Source organism: Sminthopsis crassicaudata, chromosome 5 (genome assembly GCF_048593235.1).
Source record: "Sminthopsis crassicaudata isolate SCR6 chromosome 5, ASM4859323v1, whole genome shotgun sequence".
Taxonomy (NCBI): Eukaryota; Metazoa; Chordata; class Mammalia; order Dasyuromorphia; family Dasyuridae; genus Sminthopsis; species Sminthopsis crassicaudata.
Genome location: NC_133621.1, coordinates 59110429 through 59134847, shown reverse-complemented (window position 1 = coordinate 59134847; position 24419 = coordinate 59110429). Strand labels below are relative to the sequence as shown.

Sequence of the window (24419 nt, the reverse complement as noted above, 5' to 3'; positions counted from 1 at the left end):
GCTTCCTCAGTATTAAGGAAATTGCAACAAGGAAAAAAAAAAAACCAAGAAATAGAAGGCTATTCCTTTCTTCTCTACCCTTAGCTTTCTCCCATACTCCCAAACCTTAAAAGCTCAGCCCTGTATCGTTACTAAGAAAGCCAATTTTATCTTTCAACTTCTAACAGTAGAAACCTGAGGACAGTCAGCTATTCTGTATCATCCTAATGGGGTGAACAGTCAGTTCTTCAAGGTCTGGGTCAAGTCCTGTATAGGGTCGTGTGCATAATGGTCAGAACCGAGTTGGAGCCTGTAAAGAGCCAGCAACCAGAGGATAGAACAGAGGCTTGAGTGATGTAGCCTAGATGTTCACCTTCAACCAGCAGGTAGGCAGCTGCACCTTCTTTGTCCTGTGTTATTTTTTAGAATTATAAGCCTGTGCCTAAGGTCGATTACATCTACTAGAACAAGTCATGGAATTCCAGCAAATCCAGATGAATTAAATAGCAAAGAAGTACACGGCCAGACTCAGATCTCTTTCCCCAAAGTCCCTTCCGTTTCCCTTCCGTTTCCCTTCATTATCACACTTGGCCTTTGTCATACACTGAATAGGGAACCGGTCTGGAAGGGAAGGAAGGGATATGGTAGAGCTGAAATCCTCAGAGAAAGCTAACCACTTTCAAATCTGAAGGGAAAACATCAGAATGACTGCTTAAAACCACATGTTTGCCCTATAATTTGGGACGTTTTGGCTTTTACTTATTTGCAGGGACTAATAGTGGGTGGGAGGAAACTAAAAGTAGTTTTAAGTGTAAATGGTGGAAACCATATCTAAAGACTCCTGGCCCAAGCTATTTGGGAGGTCCAAGATCAGTGGACATTAGTAAATCTTCACTAAGAAGGAGAGAAAAAAAATCTCATAAGGAAAAAAAAATAAACAAAAAACATCTCTTAATGTTTTTTTCTGTGGAACCCTGGCCTTCTGTGCATTGTTGTGATCCAGCCTAAAGATGATAAATGTATACATTGCAGTGCCCAGGTTTGCTTTTCGGAAGAAAAAGTGCCAGTTCTGAGCCAGCCGGAAGTGTGAGGCAACATTCTTGGTCTATGAGACAACCTCAGAAACTAAGGGCTCTCATAAATCAAAACCTGCTCCGAGGCACCTTCTAGGGAAACACTCATCTTGCCTCAGGAACCACTGTATTCTCACCTGTCCCCGTCCCTTTTAAAGTGTTTTTTCTCAGCTACTGGGATTTTTTTTTCCCCTGATCTTGATTTTTTAAGTTTCTAAAAGCCTTTTTTGTTCACACTTGGGTAACTCACAATGGCGTAACATTACCTTTCACTTCTTCTAGTTTCTTGCCCAGCTCAAGCTCATGGACTATAGCTTGCTGGTTGGAATCCATGATGTTGAGAGAGCAGAACAGGAAGAAGTAGAGTATGAGGAAAACGATGGTGAAGAGGAAGGGGAAAGTGATGGGACTCACCCTATTGGAACTCCTCCAGACAGTCCAGGAAATACACTCAACAGCTCACCACCCTTAGCTCCTGGTGAATTTGATCCAAACATCGATGTCTATGGGATAAAATGCCATGAAAGTAAGCTGAGTTCCTAAAAACTATTTGTTTACATGTGAAATGTTATGATTCTTACATGATACTTTTTTTTTAAATCTTGAAGTTGACTAAATACATATGAATTTCACTCTTTATCATATTCTTTAGAAGTCTAAACAAGTTGATTTCAGGACAAAGGAATGTTGATTCCTTTGAATCCTTTGAATGTTGATTCGGGATCTATAATCCCCGTTTTTCCAAATTTAACAATTTGACTTTTTAGATATCATGATGTCTGGGGATAGAAAGAGACCACAAGCTTGCTTATTGAGTTAATTTACGCTGCCAATACTATGAGGTCCAAGGTGCTTCATGATGACCTTAAAACTTTCCTACTTCCTATTTTATCCTATCCAACAGATACTAAGGATATAGTCAGTTCTGATGAGAACTTTTACTAAGATGTCCTTGGATATCTCATATCCATAAGTTAATAGCAGATCCTCTTTCCTTCATATGAGTATTGAAAGGACTGAAAGAGTCTATTGTAGCAAGTGTCTATATTCTATTTATTTTTTTCAACAGTCCTTTTATTTTTCCAAATATATATAAAGATAGCTTTCATCATTCATTTTTGTAAGATTTTGTGGCCCAGATTTTTTCTCCTTCCCTCCCTTACCACGCCCCACCCCAAGACAGCAAGCAATCTGATATGCACAATCCTTTTAAATATGTGCAATCCTTTTAAACATGTTTCCACATTTGTTACATGCAAGAAAAATCTGACCAAAAGGGAGAAAAACCGTGAGAAAGAAAAAGGTTAAAAAAAAAATACTATGCTTTGATCCATATTCAATTTCCAGAATTCTGTAATGCGGGTGGCATTTTGCATCCCAAGCCTATAGGAATTGTTTTAAACCACCACATTGCTGAGAAGAACTAAGGTTATCACAGTTGATCATTATATAATCTTGCTATTAGTATGTACAGTGCTCTGCTAGCTCTGCTCACTTCACTCAGCATCAGTTCATGTAAATCTCTCCAGGCTTTTCTGAAATCAGCCTGCTCATTGGCAAATGTCTGTATTTTAGATGGTTTTTAAATAGGATCCCAATGCATTTTTCTTTAGGATTATGGTAATAAATCCAGCAAATTGGTGGATTCCATCTTGATTATCCATCATGATTGATCATTTTTTCCAGTCTTCCTTGCTTTCTAATCTCAAACGTTTAATTACTAAGATGATTCTCTTTACTAATTCAAAGATATTATATTTATCATTACATACACAAATATATCTGTGTTCTCACTGACTGTGGGGTTTCCCTTTACAATGCCCATAATGCATATTTCACTCCATTCATTCCTTACCATCCTGTGTGACTTTTGTCCATAACACATTATTGGGTATTAAAATGGTGCCTGAGTGTGATCTGTTTTAGGAGTCTCAGATAAAATACAAAATCATGATCTCAGGTTTTCTTTAAACTTTTTTCCATTCACAATCCCTTTACCCAAGAAATTTACCCAAGAAATTGACTCCAGATATGTAGGTAACATAAAATATGTATACAAATCAAACATTTACTTATAATAAATCACAATTTTTGTAACCTTGACATTCAATGGCAAAACTTTATATGGGGTTGTGAATCACTGGGATCCAGCTTGATTCATTTATTTTTGAAAAATTATCATTTTAGCTTCACTTAAATTACATTAAACAAGTCAGAAGTCCTTTCTAGAGACCAGCAAAAATAAAATCTCTTGCATCATATTGTTGTAAAAACCACATCAGAATGGACATATCAAAGGAAGTTGGCTTTGTTTGGATTCTGTTTGTCAAGTTGCTTTAGTAACAGAAAACTGTGTGGCCAAATATTTTTCCTTTTGTACATTAGTGAAACAATTTCTTTGAGACTTTGAATTGAAAATAGACATCATCTAGACTGGTTCCCTTGTCTACTCTTTTATAATGTTAGTTCTCTGAGGTTGTTGATAAACCAGAATGAATTCCTTGATGATATGTAGATTCCAAAAAACATAATTATTTAACACTTATTTGAGAAAATTTAAATTTTTATCATTGATATAACATATTTAGAGACAGCATTGGGCATGAAGTTGAACTTATTAGGATATAAATATCCATGTGTATATGTGTTTAGAAACATACGTATTTACACATACACTTGTATATACAATATTTGTACATGTGTGTTATTAGAAAGGAAAGTGTATATGCCTATTTTAGTAGTAGTTTAAACTTTTTTTTTAATTAGAACTTCTGTTTTCTGATCCCTTCCAATGTTCCTATTCCATTAAGACATTATATATATATATATATATATATATATATATATATATATATATATATATATATATATTATTTAAAAAATAAATAAGTTTTTTAAAAAGATGCTTAATATGTCACTTTAATCTCTCCTTCCCACCTGATCATTTTTCCCCTGCCATCATTCCCCAGAAAAACTTTCACCCCTCTATAAGTTCTACTCTTCATTGCCTACTATCTGTACTATGGAAGGAATATTGCTTAAAGCTCATATGAAAATAATTGTTGGTACCATTTTGTTATCATTCTTTTTCAGATGCTCCTAGAAAAGAGGTCTATTTTATGGCCATTATTGACATTCTTACTCATTATGATGCAAAAAAGAAAGCTGCCCATGCCGCAAAAACTGTTAAACATGGCGTAAGTCTTTGTTTTTTCTTTTCTGTCTCTTTCTGAGCTCTTGAGATTGTTTATACCTTTGTGAAAGGTGGGATCCTCCAGGTGGTCTTCATCTTATGGAAATATTAAGCAGTGTAGTGTTATTGAGTACCATATTATGAACCTACAAGTACCATCTTCTAATCTCAGGGCACATATTCCCTTTTGGCAAGTCACTTAAACTCCCTGCCTTAAGATGTTCACTCTGCAATCTGCAATCTATTAATAGGTACATGCATCACTGGGACATTATATGAATTCATTAGCTCCTATTGGGAAAATGCTTTGAAAGTGTAAAGTGCTGAGGATGTGTTAAGAATTCTAATATTAAATGTTCTGAATTAAGGTGCTATTGCATTTTTAATTATGGTATTCCCTGCCCAAGATTGTACCAAGATGTGTGGTAGTATTTTTTTAACCTTTCAAGGGATTTAATTTTTGTTTGTAATTAATCCTTCTAAAGTGCTAAGCCAACAAGTTACTATGTGATAAAATTCCCTTTCATAATCTGATAGTTATTAAATGATGCTTTCATTAAGGGACTCCTTTTTTGGCACCGTGGGTGAACCAAAAAGCCATGAAGATAAACTTAGTGATGCAACACCCACAAAAAAAAACAGGAGTTCTCTACCTGGAGTCTGTAAATTTGGCTTATTAGTTTGTTTCAATTTGGATAATACAGTCTCCTTTGCAATCATATATACATATATATATATACATATATGTGTGTATGTATGTATATATTTTTTTAATTTAAAAACATAATTCTGAGAAAGGGACCATGGATTTCCCCAGATCACCAAAGTAGTCCATGACACATAAAAAGTTAGGAAGCCCTGGGCTATGAAAGTTAGTACTTTTCCAAGAGAGTATGAGAATCCAGCCAAATTAACCAGAATCATCAAATGCTAAAGATCCCATTTCCTTCTCTGAGAGAACAGGCTGGCATCCCAGAAACAGTCATTCTTAGTCAGTATTCCTTTTACCAAAGAAATCCTTTCACGCATTCATCCATACATACATTTATTCAACAAGTATTTATTGTGTGCCCAGCAGGTAGGAAAGGAGCTGACCAGGAAATCACCCACCCCAAAGAATTTCCACATGAGCATAGAGGACTCTCCTTGTAAATTTTTAATAGCAAATGCATTCTAAACATCATTCATCACTTACAATTTCCAACAGTCTCAGTACACATACCCAGCCAGCCCCCAGTTTAGCCCTATAGTAGGATCAGAAATTTAGAGTTAGAAGGAGCCCTATGAATCATCTGGCCTAACCCCTTCTTATGCATATTGGGAAACTGAGCTTCTGAGAGACTTGTCACAGAGATAATATGTGGCAGAGAGAGAATTCAAACCTATGTCATCAAATCACATAGCCAAAGTTGGAAGGGACCTCAGAGGCCATCTGATCCAAATCCTTCATGTAACAGCAGAGAAAATGGAGGTCCAGGAGAAATCCAGTGAAGTCAAGTGAGAGTTAGGCTTTGAAACCAGATCCTTTGCCTTGAAATCTAGTGTTCTTTCCTTTCTATGTTGTGTAATATACTATAATGTATGCTGTATAACAGCCTTAAAAATCTTGGATTTTGCAAGGCATTGAATTAATGGCACCATTGATCTGGGGCTCTATTGGAGGCTTCTGACCTTTATCTTAATCCTTAAATTTCTGAGGTAAAACGCAGCATATTACATCAGACACGAGAAATAAAAGATTACTCAGTCAATACAGGTGCCTAAAAATATCATATGGTGACTCACTAAAAGCCTGGAGTTACTCTTTACACTCAGGAAATTAATGAGCCCACCAGTAGTTGCTTGACAACTGATTAACAGTGCTACAGGCCTAAAAATAGAGACCCCCTGACTGACCCACTCTGGTGAAACCGGCTCCCCTGGCTCTGGGCACAGCTTGAGAAGGGCTCTGGGGAATGTGTCCCCTCTTGTCCTGCTGCAGAGGAAATCCAGCCCCTCTGGTTCAGATAGGGTCGTTAGCCTGGAGAGAGAAAGAGCAAGGGTGGTGGTGGTGGTAAGGAAGTAGGTGGGCACATATTAAGATCTGCTTTGTAGCAAATCACTATTCTGGGGAACAACCCCAGGCCTTTCTGTCAAGGAACTTATGGTCTAATGGAGGAGCAAGTAAACAAGAAATGGGGAGAGGAGAGCAGAAGGGATGGAAGGGATAAAAGGATGGGAAAGAAAGACACAAAGACACAAAGAAAGGCAAGAGGTGAAAGAAGGGTTTGAGCAGAATGCTGTGAGAAATTTGAGGAAGAAAAGCTCAAAGGAGAGAAACTGATCCGGAGCTACCCCCAGAATGCATTCTGACTGGCTTCCCTGGCCAGCTGGTCTCTGAATCTGCTGCTGCTCCTATTGTCTGTCCCCATTGTGGAGGACTGGGCCACTTAAGCCACTCATATGCTAAGAGGGCTATGGACAATTAAGGCAGTCCTTATGCAATCATCTGGCTGACGTGTTGATCTGCCAGATGTTTGGCTCTGTCCATTCTCCTCAGTGCACCACACAGATTTAATCCAAACATGGCTGATTTCTTTTTTCCCAAGTTAACAAAAGTCACATTACTGCCCATTGTTTTCCATCATCCCTAGGAAAATCTTGATTATTTGAACCCTTCTGCTAAAATATTAACAAATGGGTTAATAAAGCAGAGAACTAAATAGATATGACGGCTGCTGAGTTTACATTCAGGTATGACTACGATTGGCAGTGGGCACAGAGCAGTGTGGGTTTGGTTTAGAAATCGAAAGAACTGTAGCCATGTCCATTTCCCCATCTTTATTTTGTTTTCCTTTAAATTGGCACAGGCTGGTGCAGAGATCTCCACCGTGAACCCTGAACAGTATTCAAAGCGCTTCTTGGACTTTATCGGCCACATTTTGACGTAACCTCCCATGTTGCCCAGGGGATGGACAGACATGAGATGTGGGAACACAGCGGAGCTGGCTTCAGATAAGGAAAAAAATGGAAATGGAACTCAGTGACATGCTCTTCTTGCAGAAAAGCAAGCCTCCTCACGTTTACCTCCTCGAGCCCAGATGATGGACTAGGGGGCGACTTGCTCTAACAGCTACCTGATATTTCCCAGCATAGCTCTAGCTACTTCTGACTTTTTTGTGTGTGTGCATTTTAAAAAAAATTAAATATAATTAATTAATTAAAATAGTTTAGCTTTACTCAGAGCAGGTTGCAGTCGCAACTCTCTGATACAGCTAGCTGTGGTGGAGTGAATGAATGAATGAACAGGGGGGAAGGGAGACTCAGATGCATGTCATACCAGCCATGTTGGCGTCAAACTGTAAACTGTGGATCAGTTTATTTTTTGAGTTGAAAGACATGAGACAGTATTCATAATAATAATGATAATAATAATAATGACGATGATTTTAAAAACCAACCAACCATACCGCGAATGTTACACTTGCGCTCCGCACGCTGACACTCCTTAATAACTGTAACATTAACCCTTGGCACCCGATGGGCGGTCAGCGTCCCCCGTCTTTGCCTTTGCACTGTTTTGCCTCAAGTACATCATGTCAAAACTTCCAGCGTCAAGGAGCTACTTCTCTCTCCTAATGGGAGGCTGATGCCGTAGTCGCTCTGTCAGTTACATTTTCACCTCAGTAAATTCTGTCAAGGAAAAACGCTTCTTCTCTTTTATTGCCTGAAGCTTCTCCATTGTTACACTCTTCTATTGCAACATAGGAATTAATGCTACATGGAAAAAAATAGCTTGGGAGGGGGGACTGCATAGTTTTGGGCAATAGTATCATCTTCCAACTTGAGGGAATGAACAAAGTGATAGAAATCTCAATTCTCCTGTTACAGAAGGAAAACAAACCTAAAATTTTAAAATGTTTCTGTTTTTGACCGCTGTTTAAGCGGTGTATTTTGTTATAAATTATCCCTTTCATGGAAACCTTCAATTTTACTGTTTACATTATTAGGAAAACAGGGATACTTTTGAATCTAAAATTTTATGTACAGTATGTGATTTTTTGAAGTTTACATGTAAAGTTATTTTGCAGCATAGATGAAACAATGTTTGCATTTCGTGAGGTGTAACATTTAACAATGTACCAGAATGGATAGATCTTCCAGGTCCACAGGAGATAAGTCTTTTACAATAAACTACAAAAGGCCATTCTCTTTTTGTTTCCTCTCCAAATGTTCTTTTATCAACTGAACAATATTTTTTTCAAATGTTTCTCCCAGATCTGTTTATACAAAATCATTGCCTAAAACTGTGCTGATTGCATTTAATCATGTTAAGAAACAAAAACCTTCAACATTGATCATGTTTCTCCCAGCTTCCCTGCATTCTCTGAAAGGCGCCAATCCAAAAAAAAAAAATTAGTTTTGTTTAAAGGATGTTATTAACTCATACACTGTGTGGAAGCTGTGCCTTCAAAACTCTTTGTTTAAATCATGAGATGAATTTTTTTGGTAGGCATTTTCAGGGGGGGGAAACATCACACCCTTCGATGATTACTCCAGCCTGGCAGGATGCCTCTTCCAGTAATGTTCCGACTGCAACTGGGTATGACGTGTATAGGTTTCACTTCAGAGAAACACTGAAAGGGCTGAAATCAGAACATCTGGAGCCCGAGGCAGCACATCCCCATTGCCGTCTACTGATTTTTACATAGTTTTATTACCCTCGATGGAGGAAGTTAATACCACTGTAATATAATTGTACAAATCTATATTTTATGTATTTAAATGAATGGATACTGTGATTAGATTCTTAATCTGGCATCAGACCCATTTCATTTTTTTAACCTGCCATGGTTTCCCATGGTAGGAAGCTGCGAAGAGAAAAACCCTGAAGTTAAGATGTGGTACCCAAACAACATTTGAATAGCTTTTCTTCTTTGTGGCTAACCTGTTTATTATGCTTTTTAAAGGTTTACAAAAATGCCTTTTTTTTTTTTTTTTTTGGTCTATAACAGTCTTTGTCTTTCATTGCTATCAATAAACTGTTTATTTGGACAAGGTAAGGAAGTGCACATTGTATCTCCTAGTGCTAATACTCCACTCCAAACATGAGCAAGGCTTTATACAATAAAGCACTTTGATCACTCTCAAGGTAAAGCCTCTGCCCACTCTGTTCCATCTAGCCTTCTCTCCTCTGCAGATAAATTTACAAATGTGGTTGCACTGGAAAGTTTTGGGGGATTCTTCCCATTCTGAGTCTATGGTTCTGTGAAATTCCATATATAAATAAGCCTTAAACTTGGAAGAAGCAAAATCAAATGAAATTGCCCATTTCCCACTCTCTCCAGAACATTTTATTTAACGTGTGCTGAAAAATGAGTTTTCAATGGAGAAATGTTTGTAAGCTAACCAAAACTCCTACAGCAAAAGTAATATAATAAAAAAAAGAAAACCCATTGATATTCATGTAACAAGGTATAGAAATAGGACTAGTATTAAGTTTCAGTAATATACTTCACAGATAACTGAGATGAGAGAAAGTGGGAGGGGGGAGTCCTTTCCTTTCTGTAGTGTAGTAGTCTGAAAATTTCTCAGGATGGGTATCTTATCCATTACATTATAGAATAACAACAAAATAAAAACAGGGCAGTTGAAAGGGAAAGAATTCTACCTGCTGATAATTGATAATAAATATATGACAGGAAAAACGACATGTAAACAAGTAAATATAAAATATGCACACTGATTAGTTCAATTTTCCCTGTTTCATAGGAAAATGCAGCAACCTGAAATCTAAGATCTGTCTTTCCCTTCAATTAGATTCATCTGCAAGATAAAATCCACCTGCTGAATGTGCTCTCCATCCCCCAGCCTCTTTCCTAATACTCTGACCTGATGTTTTTTAAGTGACATGACATCATATTGTAAAGTGGTCCACAACACCAACTAAGAAAGATGGGAAAGATGCTAAAGGAAGAGTAATTAATGAATTTCCAAGGGAGATAGTGGAAGCTGTTTTTCTAGTGCTCTTGAAGACTAGGATGAATAACCATTTTCCAGGAAAAGGCTTAAGTGAATGCACTCTAAAGGACTCAATGACCTTCTTTGTTTATGATTTAGTAAAAATCCTACTTGGGAGAAGTGAAAAATAATGGTAGGTTCCCCCTTCCTCCTCACATACACACACACTTTTAAACACTTGAATTCAACGTGTTTGAATGTCAGTGATGAAAATGAGTTAGGTCTTCTCAACTGTACAATAGCTAAACTGCATTTAGGCAGATAAATCTCAAAGGTGAAAGAAGTTTCAAAATCTATGATAACTAATATGTATCAGCACACACATAGATGTGTGTATATACACAACAATTAACAAAAGATAAGGAGTTTCAGGTAAAGAAAAAGTTAATAACAAAATACTCTTGTGACTTTGCTTAGAGGCCCTGATTTAAAACTCAAGACCCATCTTCTATCACTTTATAATTAATCTCTAGAGGCAGAAGGGAAGATATTGGTAGATTTATTAGAGTCACTGCTAGTCAAGAAAAGGGAAAGAAAATCCATGAATATGGCCTGAACTCTGTCTGCCAGAGTAATCTGACAAAATGAGATAGCCTTAAAGCATGTTTCTGGTTATAGAATCCATGGAGAGCTGGAACACTGACAAGTTTTTGGAAGTTGACCTCAAGTCATTGGTGAAAATATTTGTAGGAGAAAAAAAGTAGTGAAGTCTGTGCCAAGTCCTGGTGTGTATTGTACACATACACATCGGCAAGCAGGCACATATTAAACTTTGTAAAAAATGTAAAATATAATAAGTATGAATATATTTTCACTTTAGTCTTAGAAAGTCTCCTACATCAATGCAAGATTAAATAACTTACTCAGGATCACACAATTAGTATGTATTAAGCAGACTTGAATCAGGTCTTCCTAAATTGAAAAGCCACAAAGGAGATAGTGTAGTATAGTGGATAGACAGTTGACCTCAGAACCAGGAAAACCTGGGTTCAAGTCTTTCTCTGACACATACTCTCTGTGTGATGCTGGGCAAGTTCCTCAAACTTTCAGGAAAGACTCCTAAAAGACTTTTAAGATATAGCGAAGGTGCAGTAGACTTGCACTGATATTGGAGAGTTTCTCCTCTTTAAGAGTTCCCTATCTTAATGAAGGCAAAGGTTCAGTCCAGGCCCAGTGTCTATTTGTAATTAAAAATAATGCAGGCTTTCTTTGTGTCTCAATTTTTCTTTCTCTCTGTCTCTGTCTGGCTGTCTCTGTCTTTCTCACTCTGTATCTGTCTCTATCCCATTCTCCCTCAATAGATGTAGATGTATATATGCATATATATATGTACATACACACACATATATATGTGGACACACAAAAAAGAAATGTACATTTTAATATACATATTTCCTTTATAAATCTACACTTGTTCAAATAGACATACAGGTATACACATAAGGAGAGCGACAGTATTAATATCTCTTGGAGAGAATTTCCTTTTAAGTCATTTAGCCCCTTGGAAAAGGCCAAATAAACTTCTGCTATTTTTATTTATTTTCTTAGTAAACTCTTTGGTCTATGAAGTTTCAAAAAGGCTGCTTCCTTTCTTGAAGAATCACAATAAACTCATTTGCTCCTTTGGGGGGAAGAAAACATATCATCTCTCTAGAGCTTTTTTAATGCTCTAACTTTTCAGAAATAATTAATGTTTGCAAAAAAAAAAAAACAGATTAGTTAATTGCCTTGATACCCAAAGATACAGAATGTCCGGGCCCACAGATTAATTAATAGATTAATATTTTTGAGTATTCCTTTAGCAATTATTCACCTTGGTAATTAACACTTCTCTGTTGTACTTGTTGCCTTCTAATTTATTCCCAGTCATGGAATAGAGTGGGACCCTCACTCCCACCAAGTCACAATTTGATCCAAACATTAAAGATTTATCTTTTATTTTCTTTCCTTTTCATCCCAGCCTAGAGCAAGATGTAATCAAAATTAGTTGAGATAACCCTTTTAACCCTCAAAAGGGACAGCATCATTTCAAGGTGTTATGTTGAAATAAACGGACTCCATCTTTGACCATAAAGAAAAAAAAAATCAAGGTGTTATGTTCCTGAATGATAATGATTCTCCCTAAAGGAGAAAATACACAAGAGTTACACTCTAACTTTGCCATATTTAAATTATTATTAATTCACTTTCATTGTACTTGCATGAATTCTTTATTGATTGAACAATTCATTGAGTAATTGTGTTTTCATCTTTCTGTGAAAGTCATTTTCTATTGATTTTTCTCTTTAGCTTCTGCAAATTTTATATCTATGTGTCTATGTGTCTGTGTATATGCACATATATATTTGCCTTCTTATTTTCCCCATAAGCCTCATGCTCTCCCATCTATATTTATTTTTCTCTTAATTACCTGTATAGTCTGATATATATATATATATATATATCAAGCCTTGGGTTTTATTTTTAATCTGATAGTATTTTTGTGTCCAATTAAATTATCTAATCTCTCTCTTTTTTAATATAGCTTTTTATTGACAAAACATATGCATGGATAATTTTTCAACATTGACCCTTGCAAAAACTTCTGTTCTAACTTTTCCCCTTCTTCCCCCCACCTTTCCCCTAGATGGCAGGTAATCCCATACATGTTAAACATGTTAAAGTATATGTTAAATACTATATCTATATATAGAGAGATATAGATATATAGAGATATATACACACATATATATATACATATTTATACAATTGTCTTGCTACACAAGATGGACTAAATCTTAATGAAAGTTACTAATCTGTCAAAGACAGAAGGAACATCTCATAAATACTAGGATAGAGGTAGAAAGACTTGGATTTGTATCTTTCCTGTGATGATATGTGTCACTTAATCTCTAAAATAAAGCAAATAATGCTTACTTCAAAGTGTTGTCATGAAGCTCAAAAAAAGATGATGTATAATATACATTCAGGGCAGCTAGGATACAGTGGATAAAGGCAGACTTTTCTAACATTAAAAAATGCGTCCTTAAAAATAATATTTAAAATCAAGTGTGTGTACACATAATGCCTACCATCCACATTGATCTCATTGTTTCTACTACCCTTTCTACAACAACTCTGTTAATTTTATACTCTCCAGAATGTATAGGAGTAGAGCATACTCCTGTATGCTCTAATTATTTTCCCAAATTTCCAAATGGTACATCTTTCTGGGATAGGTTTTAGCTACCTTCTGCAAATCAAAGATGAGAATGGAGGCACAGGTCTACAAGTCTCTTTATGACTACAGAGCTCACTCTTTTGTCTCTTCTTTGGAAGTTGGTCAAGGAGATTTATCAAGGGGGAATTAAGATGAATAATTAATCACATGGTAAGAAGAGGATGTTATAGTCTCAAATGCAAATGTAATCCTTACTGTGAAAAGTAGAATAAAGACACTCAAATTCTCAGAAATGACCTTCCAAGGTGGAAAAATCAAAATTTGATCAATCTATATCTAAATTCTAAAGTTCAATATTCAACTAAATTCAAATTTAGCTTTAACTATTAATTCATATTTTTTTATCTTCAACTTTTTTTTCCAGAGAGACAGTTTAACATAGTGGGTGCTGGGAAAATTGGTTCAGATCATGCTTCTGAAATTTATCGACATGGAGAAGCCATTTAACTCTCTGAACCTCAGGCAATTCCATAGATAGATGACAGACAGGTAGGTAGATAGATAGATAGATAGATAGATAGATAGATAGATAGATAGATAGATAGATAGATAGATAATGAGATGTGGAGTGTAAGTTGTCTCTTAAGTTGTGAGAGATTATCCACATAGACCAAATCACTAGTCAGCAATGTAAAATTTTGCTTAGGTTTACTTTGTATGATATTCTGATGAACCTGAAAAGGTTCTTGATGATAGTGAGCTACAACTTATAACTCAAGAGGAACATTAATATTGTGCTGAACACTATATGGAGATTATACCAAGTGATAGATAAATAATAAAAGCTTCTCTGAAGCTGCCTAATTAAAGTTATTCCTCAACAACCTGATATTATTCTTTTTCAGAAGCAGATAGGTGGTCACAATGGATAGAAGCCTGGGCCTGAAATTAGGAAGAAATACCTGTGTTCAAATCTGGCCTCAGACACTTATCAGCTGTATGACTTCTGCCTCCATTATCAAATGGAGAAAATAATTAGCACCTATCTCCCAGGGTTGTGAGGTTCAAGTGAGAGATGATTAATAAATGCTTGTTTCTTTCCTATGGCCTATTTTATATATATATATATTTATATATATATACATATATATATATTATATGTAAATAGTATATATTTTCTGTAGAAACAAGGTTCTATGATATCCCCAGAGAAATCTTTTCACTAAAATAGACAGCTTCCACTGAAGTTTAGTCAAGTGCTAAAAGAGAGGCAAAAACTGAGAGGAATTTATCATCTGAACCTGGAAACAGTATTAGTCTGTCTGGGTTTTGTGATTCACCAGAAATTGCTTCCTCATGTCAGATCCCTATTCACTTCACAACCAGTCAGTTAATATCCTTCCTTATTTGGAAACTCTTACAGCCTTAAAAACAGTCCACTAACTCTAATCTGTAGAAACACCTGAACTGTGAACAAAAGGAGAATAGAATTAGCCCCCCTGCCTGCTTCTCAAATCTGACAGTGTGGACCTTCCTTAGAGAGCCAAGCCACCCCAGTAACCTAAGCTCTTGAGACCACTCTGAGCATCAAAGGCAGTGCAATGCTAACCGCCAGCTATCCTTATTACTTCTCTGCAAACTGGGTTCTCCATGGACTCCTGACTTAGTAAGCCAACTGGAACTGTCCCTGCAAGGCCTGCAGGGCACTGGCTTACAAATCCATCCAGGAAGAGCAAGCTCCAGGAAAAACATCATGATGTAAGAGGCAATTTTGCAACTGGGATTCGATCCAGCTTCCAGGTAAGACATTATTTAATCCATATTTCTTAAGACAAATTCTCTGGCTTAGATTTTTTTTTCTCTAGCTAATAGACAAATTCTCTGGCTTAGATTTTTTTTTTCTCTAGCTAATATATATATATATATATATATATATATATATATATATATATATATATATATATATATATATATATATTCAACCTGAAAACTAGAGTAACAAATTTCTAGCTATGAGGGATTTATTGGATTGTAGATCATATCTCATAATTCAATCATTATTTTTAAAAGGTATAAGGAAGATTGTCAGGTTATTAATAATGATGTCACTTTTACAAGGAAAAAAAAGTGAGCTTCTTTTCACAGTAGAAAAGGAATTAAAATAATGTGTACTTAAGACAGGCTGGTGTAATAGCCCCATGCCTCCATAATTCATAGATTTAGCTAAAATAATAATATTCAATCTTTCCCCCTTTCTCCCTAAGAATGTCTCAGACATAAGTAGAAATGAGCTCTGTATTTAAAGTATTCTTTGATTTGTCCTAAAACATCGAAATTCTATTAATTCTTATGATCAAGAGACCTTATTTTTACTCATTGACCATGTGGCAGGTATTACATTGGGTCACTTAGTCAGTCAATATGCATTTATTAAGAGTCTACTGTGTGCCAGGCAATCAATTCAAGAGAACAACCCCTAAATGTTTTAATTAAAAATTCATGTGATAGAAATTAATACAATATAAAAGCTTTAAAGCTTATAATTAAAGATAGTTCTGATACAGGTGAAGCATAAAGGAAAAGTAAATGACTGGGGCCATTTTTTAGAAAAACAAGAATTGAGGGATTAATGAACAGGTCCAGATAAGAAAAAAACTCAAGGCTAGTTTGGTGTTTTGTTGTAAGAAAAGGGGAGAAAGTCAAAGAGCCACATCAAAAACTGAGTGGCGCCTGGGGCCATTGGGCTGCTCTTTACTAATTAGGCAGGGAAGGCTTTGTGGAGGAGTTGGTTTTTAAGGAGCTGCTTTTTTTTAAAGAGAAATGTAGGTGGGGAGGGAAATGTCCACTGTGGGAAGGGAAGGGAGAATGGAGGGAATTGGAGGGGTTATGATTAAAAGGAGATTATCTAAGAGTTCTCCTGAAATGAGGGGAGAGGTCAAGCTAAGGGATCAAAAGACTAAAGCGAAGAAGTTGCCTGAGGAAGTGTTCTGCAATAGTTCTCAAATTTGCCTTCCCCTTTCTTCTATTGGGAAGGGGAAATAATTATATTGTATTTTATATTTATATCGTATTTTCTATGAACTAAGTGCTTTACAAATATTATCTCATTTACAAATATTATCTGAATGAAAATATTGTCACAATCACCTTATTATCTGTTTTGCAGATGAGGTAACTGAGGCAGCCTGGTAAAGTAATTTTGCTTATGGTCATATAACTGTTGATTGTCATTCAATTGTTTGAGTCATGTCTGACTCTTCAGGACCCCATTTGGGGTTTCCTTGACAAATTATTGAAGAGATTCATTTTCTTACCCAGTTCACTTTATAGATGAGGAACTGAGACAAACAGTGTTAAGTGACTTACCCAGTATGAGGTTGGATTTGAACTCAGGAAGATAAGTTTTCCTGACTCCAGATCGGGCACTTTGTACAGTGTAGGTTCTATCTACGCATAGTGGGTATTAGTACTTGCTTGCTCCCTTCCTCTACCCCTTTTCCTTCCCAGCCAACTGTGTTTCAGGCCCAGATCAATCTCCCTAACACTAGGATAATTACTTACTGCCTTTTCTGCCATCTTCAAACATCCATCTATTACAGTGCTACAGAGGATTCTTCCCAATGGACAGTTCTGATCACATTAAGCCTATTTCAAAACCTTCCCTTGGCTTACCAAGTTCAGAACTAAATCCTTGGCCCTTAAGTCCCTTTGCAACTGACATCAGCTGTGTCTATATTTTCAATGTCCATGCTCTGCTATGATTTGCTTTTTTTTTTTTTTTTTTTTTTTGGTGGGGGGGGAGGGGGAGATGGGGTGGATAGAGCATTGGGCCAGAGTCAGGAAAATTTGAGCTTAAATTCAGCCTCAGATACTTCCTGTGTGACTCTGGTCAAGTCATTTAAACTCTGCTCAGTTTCCTCATCTGTAAAAATGGGGATAAATGTTTGTACCTCCTTCTCAGGGTTGTTGTGAGGATCCGATGTGCTTATCACAGCTCCTGGCACAGAGAAAGTGTTGTTGTTATGATTATTAATTATTACTTTAGCTAGATACAGAGAAGCTCATTACCCATAAGTAGGTGACTTGGTGACAATGCAAAAATGTCCTTTCCATCTCAGAGGGACCCCCTCCTGTTTCCAAAGTGACAATCACAGAGGGCAGAAATGGGGATATAAGATGCTAAAAACACACAAATTTTAGATTGTATATAAATATGAATTTGGTTGATTCTCTAAATGTGACAATGTTGTCTAGTGACTAGATGAGTAGATAGGTCACCAGTGGGGGACTGAAGCATATTAATATTGATATTCTAACTCTAAATGGAAGCAGAATACAAAAGGTAGTAACCAGTTAAATAGAAGGATGGTTTAAGGGTTCTTCTTGGAGTAGTAAATAAAGGAAAGAGAGGGTGTCATAATGACATAGTCTTCCTGACTTCAGATCTAATGCTCTTTCCACTACTCCATCTTCTGAGTCTGAATTTCCTCATTTACCAAATGAAATGATTGCATTTAATTGGATTTCCAGCGCCAAATCTATAACTATCTGAGATGATGAGAATGAGTCCAAAGACAATGACAAACGTCATTTTGTGGGATATTTGATGTATTGACCATTAGGAGCCAAAAAGTACCACCATGGAAATAATTGCAGCTTATCTCTAGCATCTGTTATAGGAAAGGCATGGAGAGGTAGAGAAATTCTATGAAGAATTAAATAAGACCTTCCTAGTAAATCATCTTTTATTTGGTAACTTGGGTTGCAAGAATAGGAGTAGGTGAGATACGGTTCAAGAAAGGCTTGTGGGTTATACATAAGCTTTATGTCTATATGTCCTAAGAACATAATCAAAAGAAATGTTTTTGACTATGCATAGGACATCACTAAATAAAATTGAAACTGATTATATGTTAACAGACAGGGAATAGCTCTTCACTGATTAAGACTCAGCCTCGAATCAGATCTCTAGTCAGACCGCAAATTGGTGGCTGAGAAAACCTGAGGCAAAGCATTTTTTTTAAATGGTACTATTTATAATTAAGATAACTCCAATTTAAGCTGCCTTAAGTTTTTGACACTTAAAAATAGGAAAATGGTACTGAGATCACTGATTATACTTATTCCAAAGTGCTTATTGATCTCCTTAGCTTTCTTTAAGTCTCAACTAAAATCTCGAATTCTATGGGGGAACCATTCCCCACCTGCTCTCAATTCCAGTGAAGTCCCTCTGTTAATTATCTCCTATTTATCCTGCATAGATCTCACTTTGTATATATTTGCATGTTATATCTCTCATTAGATTGTAAATTTCTTGAGGGCAAAAATTGTTAACCTCTTTTTGTATCCTTAGAACTTACCACAGTGACTGGTGTTTGGTGTTTATTGATTGATTGATCATCAAATAAGACTTTGAGTCAAACTTTAGTGCTGGAGCATAAAGGTTATTTGTTCAGTCCCTATATTCTAGCAGTAAGAAATCTGAGACTAAGATATAAGTGACTTGCTCCAGATCACATAACTCACACCTACCACGGATGAGATTCAAACCCATTTTCTGATTTCAAATCCAATATTTGATCAAAGATCTTAACCTTTTGTATGTATGCAGTCAGCCTATGGATGTACCCTTCTCAGAATATTTTAAAGGCATGAAATAATATACAGACTTACAAAGAAGACCAATTATACTGAAATACAGGAATCAAAATATTTGATTAAAGCACACACACACCACACACACATTCAGTGAAAGGCCCCAAGTTAAGAAGTGCTGCCCTAGCTTCTCAGTCTATTGTTCCATCCATTAAATTATTGTCAGTTGGTATTAAGTGAATTTTACACTTCATATTTTTCTTCTTTAAAAACTGGCAGTGCATGTGTGCTATTTGATTAGCCACAATAATCGACTTGACCAGAATACTCCATTTCCCATTTGTTCTGGATTAATGGGAAGCTCTTGGCATCCTTTTGCCAATATAAAGCATTTGATTCCAGCCCTTCCCTCATTCACTAACTGCTTACCTCAGAGCTTCTGTCCCCTTTCTCTTTGTACTAAGCCCAGCCCTTATCGGTATTCTTGGCAAGAGATGGAAGAAGATAAGAAAATCCTGTATTTTCCCAAGTTCCTCTCATGCCCCCCTTATTCTCCATTCATTACCTGGAATTTGGCCATTTTTTCCCCAGAGATGTTAGAGGCTTTTTGTTTTGTTTTGTTTTGTTTTGAACAAAATAGGCCTTTCATTTACACACACACACACACACACACACACACACACACACACACACACACACACACACACACACACATACACCTTTTTAAACCTTCCCATTTGCAGAGTAGTTTTTGTGCTCTGAGTTAAACCAAGGTAGAGAAGTCAGACATTACCTCATCTGGGTGTCAGTCACATGGGGTTCACTGTATTTACTTTCCTTTAAACACTGCCCAATCTGCTGTCACAGACCCTTTCCTGATCAATTATGCTGGGCCATTTGAACATACATCAGGTCCTTTTCAAAGGCAAACTTATCACCAGATCTTATTTTGCCTCCATAATTCCTTGACCCTGGTATAAGGAATACATCATGCATGAAATCTGAAATAATAGGATTTCTTTTTAAGTAATTAAATGTTTTCACTTTTTAAACTGAAGGATTACAAATTGGAGACAGAGCCACCCAGAGTTTACCTGTGTGGGAACTCAATGCATCATTCATATAGAATAATATTTTAACAAGGTTACTCTATTACTTCCCTGAGCTAGTGGGCTGCTATTAGACCTAACAACTTCAATTTGGTCTGGATTTGGGAAAGTGAGTCTTATTTGTACAAATGTTAACTTGATTTCATTGCTGGTTTCTTGACTGAAGGTGTCTGAAAGAGGACTGCATGGGGGAATTTTGAATAAATGGAGCCCCAGAAATAGTTATGGGTCACATAAAAATGTAAGTCATGGAAGGGGGGGCTGGTGAGAGGAGCCAGCCCTCCAGCTGGGGTCCAGGCATCCCAAAATGACCCAGGGAGCTGGAGAACTTGGTCTGAAGTTCCCTGCAATCAGGGCCTTTGCATTCTCTCCCTTTAAATTCAATCACTGTGTTTTGTTTTGCTTTGCCTTTGGGAGCCAGAATTCCCTGGAAATGTGCTCACGTTCAGCCCTCCCCTTGCTCTGTCAGTGTCTGAATGTTACTTGTCAGTACATGCTAACTTTCCTTTGTCTCTTTACATGCTACCATTTGTCTTTTTTCTTTTTTTTTTCCTCCCTCGGATTCTTAAGGTAGACTTTGAAAAAACTGACTGGTAAATTTATTTTAAAGGGCACTGAAAGCCTAAGGTGTTATCACTGTTCATATAAATCACAAAAATGACTATGAAAGGCCAGTTAAACTGCAGTTAAGTCCCTTGCAGCTGGAGATAGTTGGAGTGATTTATTTACCCCCACAGGTCTCCCTCTCAAAGCCGCTCTCCCCTCCCTTGCCTCCCCCAGCAAGGCCCATTGGCTTTGCTGGTTCCACCAGGAAAATCAAATCTTTGCGCTTCCCTGATGTTTTTGCAGCAGGAAGGCACCTGCTTTACCTATGAAGACTCTGACAATCATTGTTATACACAAATATTGTGGCTGGTAAAAGATGGAATGATTGAGGAGACAAAAGATTCAAACTTTCAAGCGTATCTCTTTGTTAAGTAATGCATGTGATTGCCCACAAATCAGGTCCAGTCCTAAACTGAATCTGGCATTCTACACCTCTCTAGGTATATAGATACATCTATATAAACATATATATATATATATATACACATATATGTATATAAATATATGTATGTATATATGTATATAGTGTGTGCATATCTGTACATATACATGTATTGTGTATAGAGACAGATATAGATTATATATGTGTGTACACTGCATGTGTGTACACGGATGGGAGTGTACATTTATGTATATGCATGTGCATGTAAATATACAGGCACTTGCACATATATTCATTCACACATGCATCTTAGTACTATTATATATGTATGTATATACACATATACACCTCTATATACATATGCATTCACATATACTCGCATATACACACAGTTAGGCATTTTTTTATCGATATGGGTTACATCTACATGTATACATATCTACATACTTTTACATTACATGTGTCTATATGTCTATATATAAATATATTATATAATATGTACATTATCTTGTCATCTCATTTGACAGGTCTCTCCTACTCTCCTAAATCTTACGTATGTGTTAAAAGGCACTTATAAAAAGTGAAAAAGGAAATGTTATATAACAATCATCCTGAAAGGATGGTTTTTTTCCCCCTAGAATTCAAACAGAAAATGAGGCACCAGCAGATTAAGCATCTACCCTGACATCAGTCACACTGGAACTTGTAAGGTGAGGGCAAGTAAAGTGGGGAGGCTTTAAATGATCCCAGTTTCTGGGGTGGAAGCTTGACAATACACTTTCCAGTCTCCCTTCAGGCCAATAAGCAATATTAACTCAGAAATTAATGTTGCTATTACATTCCAATAATAAAGGTCACTTTCAGTAATGGGGGAAAGGACACATTTGCATAGACTGCTTGCAATTTCTTTGTCCAGAGGACATCATCATAGCTCCAGAGGCATCTTCACTCAGGACAATTGTGGGCCCGTTATCACTTGCCCTGGTCCTGTATCTATACTCGGTGTCACAGTTTAAAAAAATATGACTGTCAACTCAAGACGGGTTTGCATTACTAGAAATGCCACCAGACAGGGGGTTTCTCTTCGTTTATTTTTTCATTAAAACCATTCTTTAAATAGACAATGAACTCTTTCTTGTGACCTTATTCATATTTTTTATGCATCCTAATGTTAAAAGGGGAAAGGGAATAGGATGTCTTGGGTCGCATAAATTTGCTTAAAGAAGGATAAATTTGCATTTTGAGTGTTCCATTTGTGGGTTTCTGTTGGCAGCTTACTTAGGACAGCCAAGAATCACCTGTTTTTGAAGCAGGTTTAAAGGTAGAGCAATGAAGAATATGCCATGAACTTTTTCTCTTAAAGAATTTAGGGGTAACTTGGACTTTAGGCTTTTAACTAAAAGCTTGATTTATGTACACCTCCCCCTAACTTCATTTCACTGCTTTTATCACATGTTAGCCCCATGCTCCACCTTTTTAATGATAATGATTTCCTGTATTATAATAACAATAATAGCTAACATTTATACAGCTCTTTAATATTTGCCTCCATCATGTGAGGTGGACCCCTGGTGGGTGACCTTTAGAGAGGAAACAGTTAAGAGTCCCGTGGGAGGGGCAGGCAGAAATGGCTTGCAATCTACATAATATCTGCATTATTTCATAATTAATTAATTATAACATTATTAATCATAATATCTAACATTTATATAATACTTTAAAATTTGCAAAATGTTTTTAAAATATTATCTCATTTGATCCTTCACAACCACCTTGGGACACTATTATTTTCCTCATTTTATAGATAAGAAAATGGAAGCAGGCAGAGATTGTGACTTGCCCAGTGACAGACATTAAGTATCTGAAGACTATTTTGAACTCAGATCCACTGAATCCATGTGTACTGGCCCTTCCATTTGAAAGAGAATACTTGAGAATATGAGTCCATGTTTCCTGGCAAAGTGAAAATTTGGGAAAGACTCTGCAGACCGGTAAAGATTTCCTCCCAGAAAAAAACAAAACATAACATCTTTTTTGTTATGATTTTGTAAGCGATGACTGAGAGAGACTGAGAGAGGAGGGCAAGAAAAAGCAAACATAGGAATGGCAAAGAATTAAAATGTTTTTTCTTTATGTAATAACTGTTACACTTGAAAATGAAATATAAAGCTGTGTAATTATAATGATCAGGCTTGGCCCTAGAAAGCAGAGAAAATGCACTCTCCTCCCCTCCTTTCAAAGGTGGGGGATTATGGGTGCAAAACTGCATATAATTATTCAGTCTTTGTTGATACACTGGTTAGTTTCTGTGAACAGCTTTCTCTCTCTTATTCTTTGTTACAGGGGCTGGGAAGAGAAGGGGATTAGATTTAGACGGGAAGGTTACATAAAAACAGAAGACAGCAATACAAATTTTAAAATGAAATGAAATCTTTCCCTGGATCTAGGTTTACTTTTCAATTAACTTTGCACATCAGTTAAAAAAACAAACAAACATCCAGCAGCCTGCAAGAAGCATTGTCAGCCCCATCCATGCTGTCTTCTGTGACTGGTACCCTCATGAGCATAGATAGCCTAGAGAAGTGGTCTTAATTTGTCCCTTCTTGCAGCCTAATTTATTTTCAGTCTGACAATTTTACTGAGTCATTTTTCATTTCTCATTCTAGCTAATGACAAAAGAGAGACAAATAGGTGGTGGTGATTTAGTTAAGGCCCAAGAAAGGACTTCCAGACAGACAATATTGGCAAACCGAGCTAAGGTAAAGAAGAAAATTCATTGGTTGAGAAGCAATCTTCCCTGGCGAGCCTCAAGAAGGGGGCAATACAATTTGATTTAACTCCTCATGGGAGAGAAGTCCTTTCCAGTCAGGGAGTCTTTGGATTCTATATTATGAAATCTTTAAAACTGGCTCAAACTTCTTTTGCTCTTTGCATAAAAGTGTATAAATATATATATATACTTTTAAATCAACAAGCACTTATTAATCACCAACTATGTGCCAGCCACTGGGTTAGGTGCTGGAGTCAGACCATTGAACCCTGGAAAGAGCACTGGGTCTACAGTCTGAGGACTGAGCTGAAAAGCAGTCTTTCTTTCCCAGAGATCCACCAGAAGGAAGTAACACAACTCAACATAATTCTTCTTGAAAAATTCGAGTCCAGTCTGAAGAGTCTTTCTCAGAAATTTACTACCTCTGTCATTTAACTTCCCAGGGACTCAGTTTTCTCATCTGTAAAATGAAGCAGTTGTCCAGACAACTTATAGGTTCCTTCCAGAATGAGATCTTTAATTCTTTTATAAAGTGATTGCTATTATTAAGAT

At 36.6% G+C, this 24419-nt stretch overlaps 1 protein-coding gene across 2 annotated transcripts in view; it reads left to right on the top strand.

The window, feature by feature from the left end:
• Nucleotides 1-8434, top strand: part of PIP4K2A (phosphatidylinositol-5-phosphate 4-kinase type 2 alpha) — a 189594-nt gene extending 181160 nt beyond the window's left edge. For both annotated transcript variants that reach the window (XM_074266908.1, XM_074266909.1), the window contains exons 8-10: nt 1335-1578; nt 4146-4249; nt 7095-8434. In XM_074266908.1, the coding sequence (XP_074123009.1) occupies nt 1335-1578; nt 4146-4249; nt 7095-7175 (429 nt within the window). In that variant the 3' untranslated portion in view covers nt 7176-8434. The remainder of the gene's footprint in view (nt 1-1334; nt 1579-4145; nt 4250-7094) is intronic.
• Nucleotides 8435-24419: the final 15985 nt, after the last annotated feature.